Below are 9,850 nucleotides of genomic sequence, written 5' to 3' on the forward strand. Positions count from 1 at the left end.
CTCTCCTTTTGGCTAGGAGGGCAAAGCTCACCAGCTCTGTCCACAAAGAGAATCAGTTCAACACAAGATGGTAACAGGTTCTGTTTCAGAAGCAGAGATGGGCTCATGGAGAGTCTCCCCAGCAGGACCCAAGACAGCAGAAAATCTGCAAGTGTCCCCTGGAATCCACTCCTGCCAGGAGCCCTGCCTTCACAGGAGAGATGGGCTTCGTGACCCAGAAAAACCACAAATGTCCCAGCATTTTAGACCGAACAGATGCCAACATGCTGCTGCCAGCAATCAGACACATATAATCAGAACTTCCCCTAATGCAGCCATCTCCAGGCTGGACCCCAGCTCCCGTTTTGTGCAGACGGGGCTAATTCTGATGGCTTCATTCATTAAATGCTTAAGAAAGGCTCCTAGGTCCTTGGACAGGAGTAAAGTATTCTTGGTCTGATTATGCCAATCATCCTGCTGGCAGCAAATAATTAGGGGCTCAGCAATTCCCAGTGACGAGGCCATCACAGAGGCTGGGGTTCAGGAACGCAATGTCCATGCCCACAGACCCTTGTCACTCTTGGGGATCATCCTTCATTAGCAAGAGATAAACCCATTAACCTTTGCCCCAGAGGTGCTCCAAGAAGCCACAAGCCTTTCTCATGCGGAGCAAGCCCTCCTCTGGTGTCCTTGCCCCCCTTCTGACTTTAAATGAAGATTTCTAGAAAACTCCCAGCCCCACCCGAGAGCCTAAAAGCTCCTCAGATCTCACTGTGACAGGCAGCACAGACAGTGACTAATCCCTCATTCTCTCTCCTGGGCCTGGATCAGAGGTGTGTGCGTGTGTATGGAGGGGAGCGCAGTAATCCCATCAAGATAACAATAGACCCACCCCCAAGAGCCAGCTCCTCCACCCAGCCTGCCTGGGAAAGGGACCACTCACCACCAAAATGGCTAATCCGGCACACGGGACTGACATCCCAGCAGGAGCCTGGCAGGAGTGTATTCTTCATGGCCAGGCCCTGTGGCCGAGTGACAGGGTCACGCTGGCTGCTGCTTCCATGGTGATCAGAGAGCACAGGGGTAGCAATGACAGTGTGTCCCTCAAGCTCTCTGCTCACATTAGGGTACACTGGCTTAGCACCCCATAATCCTGGAGTGCCATGGCATAGTAGAGCAAGCAGCATCCATCTGCAACTTGAATCCTCTTTGCTTTCAGCAAGGATATCCATGCTCGGTCTCCCCACCGACAACCAGCTCACAGGGTGCTCACAGCTTCCTTTGGAGAAGCAGCACCAGGGAGACAGCTCAGGGGCCTCGGCTGAAAGCAGACATCTCAGAGAAGACAAGAGGCAGGAAAGAGGAGCTGGAAACCTGCTCATCCCACCATACCACACGCAGCCTTTTTCAAAGCAGCGTGTAGAACTGACACCTGTGAAGTACCCTCCTCCTTGCCAGGCACTCAAACTGAACCTTCCTACGGGGCAAAGTAGGTGCCTTGTGTGCCCATGCCCAAAAAGGGTCCCCCAAGCACCGACCCTGCTCAGAGGAGAGTCTGAAGAGCTCAGCTGTAACAGTGAGGGACACTTCCACAGCATGCACCCTCCTGTCAGGTCCCAAGCAAGTACTCCACTCTGAGGGCCCGGGGCCAAGCTACTCACGGTCTGTTCTATTTCTGCAGCTTCCTCCCGAGGCATGCGCTCCAGGAAATCTGTGTAGTGCTTCAGCCCCACAGCTTGCTGGCTGGTGAGAGTTGCCTTGGTGCGGATATCATCCAGTGTGCGGAAACCCTAGTGCAGACCATGTGATGATATTCAAACATCTACCAAGACTTTGCTCTGTAGATACCTTCAACCAAGATTTGGGGAGATTGTATTTAACCTGTCTCAAGTCCAAGCCAGTTACAGCTTCTGAGATCACATGTAGAGATCACTTAGGGCCTGGTTCCTAAAAGAAGGGACTTAGGCAATCCCACTACCCACACACACCTCTAATCTCCACCCCACAATGACTTTGAATCTTAACTAAAACTGACGGAAGGCTCCTGTTCTTAAAGCACTGTGTTCCTACAGCTTGAAGGAAAACAAGTGATGCAGGGAAAGGAACAACACCTGGAATATCCCAATGAGGGAAAGCCTACAGTGTGAACACAACCATATTTTCAAGACAGCAAAGAATCCAGTCACAAACCAAACACTACAGGAAACCAGGCTTCATTAGCTCTGTGCTCAGCAATCACATTGTTTTTAAAGAAGGAACCCACCCAGTGGCCTGGGTTGCTCATGTTGGCACCATGACTTTAACCTCACTTTTACAACTGCCAGACAAGGTAGACGGCTGCTCTGACAGCTACAGGAGCCAGCCTGGCCAACAGGCCAGCAACTGGATCAGGAGCTTTCATGGCCAAGATGTCCTGGCTCAAGCCTGGCTCTTAGCAGTGTCACTGCAGTGAGCAGTGCGAGATGAGCTCCAAGCAGCGATGCTAATGGAAGAGGCAGTGTGTCCCCCACTGCTCCTATTGCATGTCTCTGTTGCCTATCCTCCACCCAAACCCAAGTCTCAGCCGGGTGCACTCCATTCTCCCCAAACACGCCCACAATGGGACCCAGCCTCACAGCTCCTCCCATAACACCAGACTCAGATCCCATCTGTGCATATTGGCAATTGGAAACTATTTGTGAAAGTAATTCTCCTGCACTCAGAAACAGTCTTCAAACCCTAGTCTGAGAACCTCTTGTGTAAGGCACTAAACTTACCTGCTGGTACCACATCTGAGCTGTCTTGACCCCTGCTCCCCAGATGTTGGAAAACAACTCCAGCACAGGCACACTCTCACTGATGTGATCCAGCTTGCGCAGGTGTCCACTCTCCAAGATCTCCAGGATCTTCTCTGCCATTCGCTTCCCAATCCCAGGGATTTTACAGGCTTCCTAGCAAGAAAACAGAGCCCCTGCTGGAAAAGTGAAGGCTACAGACAAGCTGGGGAGCTGCTACCCACTCAGAGCCTGGTTAGCCATTTGATCAATAACTGGTAAGTGGCAGGACTAGTTCTGACTGCCACTCTCTTCTCTAGGCCAGGCTTACATAGGCTACATCGATTCAATGCCAAGTGGAAAAGAACAAGCATGCAGAACAGGACTGAAACACTAACACATTGAACGGTGGACTGTCACAGCCAATCAGGCCTAGATCCAGTTAGTTTTATATATTATCTCCAATGGTGGCAGTTGCTGACGCCTAAGAGGAAGGTGAAAATGTCCCTGCATTGAGCCTGGAGAAGGCATTTATCTCATGGGTGCTCAGATCTGGCCCAAAAAGACTCAGACTCCCCTTTTCTGCTCATCTGAAAACACTGCCGGTGGTCAATAAATACAACTCGCACTTGCTACAGAACTTCCATCAAAACACTCCCACAGGAGGGAACTGCCAAGGCCTGAAGATAAGCTCTTCCACATACAGAAAGAGAAAGGAATCTGGTTCATAACAGAGCTAGGATGCTGGGTCTCTCTCCCTGGTCCACCACCCTGGGAAGGTGCTTTACCTGGTAGGAGGTGACTGGTTTGTGGTAGCTCTTGAGTGCATTGATGGCTTTGGAGTAGCCCAGAGCTCTCCACTTGTCCCCCTGGACAGAATAGGCCTTTGCCAGCACTTCCAGCTTCTCTGTGATGCACTGGTTGTGATTCTCCTTCTTGCTGTTGGAAGAATGGGCACAAACCCACTTGCTGGCAGGTTGGGCCACCGCAGAAGAGCTGTCACTGGTCTCCTCTGACGATTTCACAGGGTAGTGGCCAGAAATCAATGCTTCCAGATCTCCCTGGGTGACACTAGCATCTTCTTCTTCACTGTCTTCATCATCAGAGACTTTCTTTAGGGAGAGGTAGAAAAGCAGCCATGTGAGAATAAGTGCATGCCTCACATATGTCCCCTTGGCACAGGCTGCTCCCGAGAGTAGGAAGTCAGAGCAGTAACCAACCTCCAGGGCATGCAGTGCTCAAATTGCCATCTCTAGAAGTGGTTGGTTATATGCACACCATAGCTCTTCATGCCCAAGCTACACATGCACCCCTGAAGCTACATGCACATCTCACAAAGCACAGGAGAATAGAGACTGCTGTCCACCTGTGATCCAAGCACACACGCAGCTCCTACAGCTGAGCCCCTGAGACCTAACTGAGGTAAGACACTGGTTAAGTGAGCAACTGCTGCCAGCAGCATGGTATGACAATGCTGAAATCCCTGGCTGGGTGAGATCCTGACTCCCTCCTTCCACTAGGAAACCTTTCACTGGTCTGGTGGCTGCATAGACACATCTCTCACATTCAGACTCTGCACCTTCCACCCCATGATGCAGATCACAGGAGATACGCACTGAACTCTGTTTTCACGTTACAGACACAAAATCTTAACAGGGTAGTAAATTACAACCCCCCCATTTTTCCCATGGCTATCTGCAAGAGAAAAGGGGGAGGAGGGAATGACACAAAGGACTCCACATTCCTCAGTGACAGAAGAAAGAACCAATGTATACATTTGCTGATACCCTCAGCATTAGGATGCCTCTGTGTGGACTTAAGAAACAATGAGCCTTGGCTTCAGGTAATGAACAAAAGGGGATAGAAGTGGGAAGCTACACAGACTGCTTTGTAGACTGCTTTGCTCACTGGGGTCCTCCTCTCTCCTGATGTAAAAACACAGGAGTCCATGAAGATCCAAGAGCTCCTGTATTGCAGAAGTAACCCTGAATGGCACAGGGCTGTTTGGGATCAGTCCAGCAGTTACATGTGGCACGAAAGTCCCGTTATGAGTTTCTGCAGAGCGGCAGTCTAACTAAGCCAGAGGCATATCCTCACAACCTCTGGTTCTCCTGCCTAGGGAGGTCTGGAGACACAATTCCTGCAAGATACACAGCTGAAGTCTTCAGGCAGAAGAGGCAGAATGTTTCCCTTTCATAATCTTGTTTTATAACTCTGAAAACTGGGTCAGACTGACTGACTGATAGACTACAGCAGTTTTATTCACCTTGAAATGTAACTCCCTTAAGACACTGTTCCCTCTAAGGGCAGCAAAGCCTCAGAGTGTTCAGATTGGTTAGTAAGCCCCTTAAAAACATTTAAGAAACATGTTTGCGTTGTGCTTGGAGAACAACTCTGCAGCTGGAGCATACAATTCCCATCCTCTCAGCCAGCAGTGTCACATAGGTGAAATGGCACATAAACCCCTGACTCTCTATGCTTCACCAACAAAGCTGATGGACTCTTTACAACCATACGTGCAAAACCAACTAGTCCCGTGAGCTTCTAAGATACCCTCGGATCCTACAGCAGCTCATTTGCTAGAGGTAGATGAGACTGGGATGTGCACGGTTTGTCTGGAGCACAGCACATGAGCCAGGATAGCGGCCGAAGCCCAGTAGCTGAGGCAATACGCCACTTGAGAGGGAGGCAGGCAGGCGGGGGTAACAGCCCCAGGGTTCAGCCAGTGAATAACTGGCACTGCTTGCAAAGGCTGCCTTGCAGAAAACTACTGCATCCAGATGCCAGTCACACAGTGGTTGCTACAGTCTGACTGGTAACAGGGTTTCCTCACAGGAGTTTACATCCAAACGCAGAACTCCCAGAGCAGCCCCTGTTCAGTATGAGACACTGGCACACTCATCATCTCCTAGAGAAAAAACATCCACCCAAGCTAGAAAAGACTCTGTGCTTAAACAGAGGCTACTTCTAAGCTGAGATTTCAGCTTCAGCTTTACTGTTGTAGCTGGGTCTTAAAACTGGTTGGTACCGTCTTTAAAGCATATCCTGTGGGTTCTCTTCTCCTCCCCAGACTCACATAGTCCTAAGCTTGGGACAAGGGATTTTACTGAAGTGTCTACAAATATTGCTTTTGTGCACAGACTAAGAGGAAATATTGCTTGAGAGGATTTAAAAGAAAAAAAGGCAATAAGGCTTCAGACTCTAGCAGCTGTCTGACCACCCAGAGTAAATGTGAGCAGAAAGCAGGGCAGATACCACAGGATCCGTAACAGTACAAAAGATCCTTTCTCCCATTAAGTGTGAGATTTGTTAGTAACGATTGCCACTAAATTAGAGTTACAAGAAACAGCAAAGATGGGGTAACTGCAAAGGTGATGCAGTTAAGCAGCAGCCAACTCTGCCTATAGCACACTGGATAGTAAGTCTGGGGAGAAAAGATGCCCCCCTACACATATTCAAGAGAAAGCCTAAAACAAAGGAGCCCCCAGTGGGCTGCCAGTTAGGGAGTAACTACAGGGTTTTGTGAAACAAAATTTGGAACTGTGTTAGAAAACAGATGCCAGCATTATAAGGCAGCTGCTGCTCTAAGAGGTCTGAGGTAACTTTGCTACAGATAGATTTGGATGATGCCAATGCCCAAAAAGAATTCAGCAAACTTGAGCAAAAATACAGAGGAAGGAAAGAAAGCTAACAGCAGGTCGGAGAAGCTGACTCACAGCAGAGGCCACTAATAACCCAGCACAGATATTTTAAGCACACCACCACAATCGTTCAAGTGGCAACCTGATCCACTGCACATGTGTCTGAACAGGGTGCTTGCCAAGGAGTGGAGAATGGGTCAGTATGGCTCAGGCAGGAACACGGGGTGAAATATCAGAGACAGCTTCCTGAAAGGGAGATACTCTCAGCCAGGGAATATTCCTCAAAAGGACACAGGGGAAACATGATCACCAGCGTGAGCCTTGGCCTGATCAGAGCACCAAGACTGCTTCAGCTGGAAATGTTCTGATGGGGACAGGAATTTAAGGGGTGTTGTTTCTACTTTTAACACCTAAAAGGGACAAAGAGAAGCAGTAACCATGTCCACAGCCTGAGTCTGCCAGCACCAACCCACAGAAACATCCAAATGCCTTCCCTTTGCTGAGAAAATCTGGCATTGTATCCCTGCAGGGATACTCTTAGCCAGGAAAAGCAGCATGCGGGATCTGTAAAAAAGGAGAAGGGCCTGTGCGGGAAGCCTCACCTCAGCCAGCTGCTGCTGTCCAAGGGTGCCCAGGCCTTGCTGCGAGGAATCCTCCACCTGTGCTTCAGTATTTGGTTTCACTGCTCCCTCCTCTGCTGAGGGCTGGATCTCTTCACTGCCCAGGACCTGCTGCTGCTGCTCTTTCTGTAGTTCTCCCTCCTCCAGGTACCTGCCATGGATCCAACGCCTTAGTATAGGAGGAGGACTTCTCAGCCCCCAGAAGTTTGACTGAGAAATCCTTCTGCATGTTTTGGGATGGAGCAAACAACCCATATGAATTGTACTCTCTCAGATCACAGATTAATTACTCTGGGTTTGGCTCGATTCCCCAGTTTCCATCCACCTCGCTGACCTGCAACTTTCACTTCTATCTACCTCACTCTTAGACTCTTTCTCCAAAAGTTTGCCAAAACATTTTGATCCTAACCTGTGGCTGCCTGCTGCTCCATTCCTTATTTCCTCTTGTGCCTAGTTGTCAATTCTCTCTACTTTTCGTCTGCAATAAGTAAGAAACAGCATTTAATCCTCAGCATTTTTAAAAGCAATCTCCTTATCACTGATGGATTAGGAAGAGGTGCCTTTAGCACCTGTAGCAAATGACAGGACTCCTGTTAGCACTTCTGGGCTCTACTCCATGTTTTGCTACTCCACAGAATGGCAACCGGTCACAAAATCACTAAATTTCGCAGTCTGTATGGGGAAAAGAGACTCTGAGTCATGCCCACAGGAGCTGCAAGGAGTTGCAGTCCGAGATTTTAAGCAGAGGTGAAATTTTAGTGCTGTTCAGTTTAGGATAGAAGCGCTGTAGGGAGGACTGACAGCGTGGCATTTGCATACCTGTAAGGGATAAAGACACGGTAGCCAGCGGTACTCAGCAGCTTCTGGTCTCTAATGCAAGCACTTAGCCAGGATGCCTTCACTAGCTGCAACCCTGAAGGTAGCCTGGTTAATTTAAGGAGCCGAAAGGCCCGATCACAGTCCATGTCTTCAGCCACAATGACATGCGTCACCTCCGAGGAGAGCTGGTTGTGTACAACACCCCCATTCTGGACAATCTGCTTATGGAAGATCTCCACCCTGGCTTGGCCGATGCCAGCTTGCAACACAAAGGCGGTGACTGGTTTCAGCCACTCTGCTGAGGAAAACACAGGGGCAGGAGCTCAGTGACAAGCGAAACAGTGTCCCAAACCAACGAGGCTACATATCTTGCTACATATCCCACATAGGACTTGATGGCACCAACAGTGGCAGGCAGTCTTTGGGGGGCACCAGCTGGACATACCAAAGCAAGCTGGCCATGATCTCTACAGAAAACACACTCAGGGGCCAGAAAAAGCCTTTGGAGGAACAGCACCTCCAGTTAACAAGCTGTGGTAGGAGTATTATATTCCAAATCATGGGCATGCAGGACTTACCCTCAGGTATCTCTGTTCCTTCCTCTTTTGGGATCTTTGGAGGGATGCTTTTCCCTGAGTCATCCCTCACCTTCCTCCTCTTGGGAAAGGCTTTGACAATCCCTCGTGGCTCCATAGGCCTGGTGGGAAGCTTAGCTGCAATTGCTGAATACCAATAAGAAAGAGGGAGGGTGCTTAGAACATTGTCATGTAATCACAAAAACTTAAGATTCACTCATTTTGCTCATTGTATCTGTTGGTTTGGAGTTATTTTTTTGTTGTTGCCTTCCAAAAACACTCGCCTTGAGGGAGGTACCTGGAAACAAGAATTGCAGCCCACAAGATCAGAAAAATCAAAGTTAGAAACCACCAAAAAGCCACTTAAGAAGACCCTGCTTGAATATCTTAGAAACTACTAAAGCTGAGTTCTTATGATAGAAAGTATTCAACTACTTTAACATTTTGGAGCTCCTTCCTGCCCAGCCAGCAGAAGCAACTTTATTTCCCAGATATTTCTTAAGCACATTCCCAAGAGGGAAACGCCTCTCCTGCCAGAGCTGAAAGCCAGTCACCCATGAGAAGGGATAAAGCAGCTGATTGACACTGAGTGTTTCATACAGCCACAGGAGGAAAACCCCCAACCTGGCTTCAGCTGGAAATAGCAAATTAGTAAAGATTAACTAGCCAAGTTCAATACAGGTACAACTAGCTTTACCAACACAGCACTTTGTGTTTTGCTTAGAGGTTTCTCACGCACAAGTCAGCACAAACCTATCACGTTAACCCTGGAAGAGCTGAAAACGGTCCCACCTGGCCGTCTCTTCTCCCTACGGTCACCTTCTCATCTGAGCATTAAACACAATCCTCTGGAAGACCAACCCAGAGCTGGACTCAAGCCCTTGCTTCTGCGAGGAAGAGTTCAGCTTCAGCGGAGAAGAAAATCTGCTACATTTCTAAGACTCAGCTTCACAGAAACGTTTCTGTTTTCAGGACATTTTGACCAAAAAAGCCCTCTGAAAACAGTAATACTTTCTATTAGACAAAGAAAAAAAACCACACCAAAAGACCCCAAGCTTCTAGGTGCCCAAGTCCTTTTCAGGGCTTGGAGGACTGTTTTTCCAGACAGCATTTTAACTCACCTAAGACAAAACACGCATGCCAGGTACCGGCCTTGCCTTGCCAGCATCCTCAGGCCGTGAAGGCTTCAATGCCACCAACCCGTCTCACCCCAGGACCCAAAACCTCGGGGGCAGGAAACAAACAATTCCCCCAAAACCTCGCGGCTGGGCCCGAGACCGGGGGGGGCCGAGGACCAGGGGAGGAAGATGGGAGCCCCCCCGCGCCCCGGCCTGAGGAGGGGCGGCGAGAGGGCCATGACCCCCACACCAACGGGGGAACAGCCGGAGCTCCCCCCGCCCCCAGCCCCGAGGAGGGGAAGGGCCCCCCAAACCAGACGGGGCGCGAGGGCTTCCCCGGGGGCG

General features: G+C 49.6%; 2 protein-coding genes across 4 annotated transcripts in view; one reads left to right on the forward strand and one right to left on the reverse strand.

The window, feature by feature from the left end:
• The window catches only part of POLL (polymerase (DNA directed), lambda), a 10,369-nt gene extending 1,864 nt beyond the window's left edge, over positions 1-8,505 (reverse strand). Inside the window, exons 1-6 of one of the 3 annotated variants that reach the window (XM_009323240.1) lie at positions 8,391-8,505; positions 7,813-8,107; positions 6,976-7,144; positions 3,521-3,844; positions 2,736-2,909; positions 1,641-1,769 (exon numbers count right to left, since the gene is read on the reverse strand). In XM_009323240.1, coding sequence (XP_009321515.1) covers positions 1,641-1,769; positions 2,736-2,909; positions 3,521-3,844; positions 6,976-7,144; positions 7,813-8,107; positions 8,391-8,505 — 1,206 coding nt within the window. Of the gene's footprint in view, positions 1-1,640; positions 1,770-2,735; positions 2,910-3,520; positions 3,845-6,975; positions 7,163-7,812; positions 8,111-8,390 lie in introns of all 3 variants that reach the window. The other 2 variants (XM_009323239.1, XM_009323238.1) reach the window with 2 other exon arrangements.
• A 1,019-nt stretch (positions 8,506-9,524) lies between these two features.
• The window catches only part of DPCD (deleted in primary ciliary dyskinesia homolog (mouse)), an 8,683-nt gene continuing 8,357 nt past the window's right edge, over positions 9,525-9,850 (forward strand). The window contains exon 1 of the mRNA XM_009323285.1: positions 9,525-9,531. Within this exon, the coding sequence (XP_009321560.1) occupies positions 9,525-9,531 (7 nt within the window). The remainder of the gene's footprint in view (positions 9,532-9,850) is intronic.

This window comes from Pygoscelis adeliae, unplaced genomic scaffold, assembly GCF_000699105.1.
Source record: "Pygoscelis adeliae isolate BGI_AS28 unplaced genomic scaffold, ASM69910v1 Scaffold294, whole genome shotgun sequence".
Taxonomy (NCBI): domain Eukaryota; kingdom Metazoa; phylum Chordata; class Aves; order Sphenisciformes; family Spheniscidae; genus Pygoscelis; species Pygoscelis adeliae.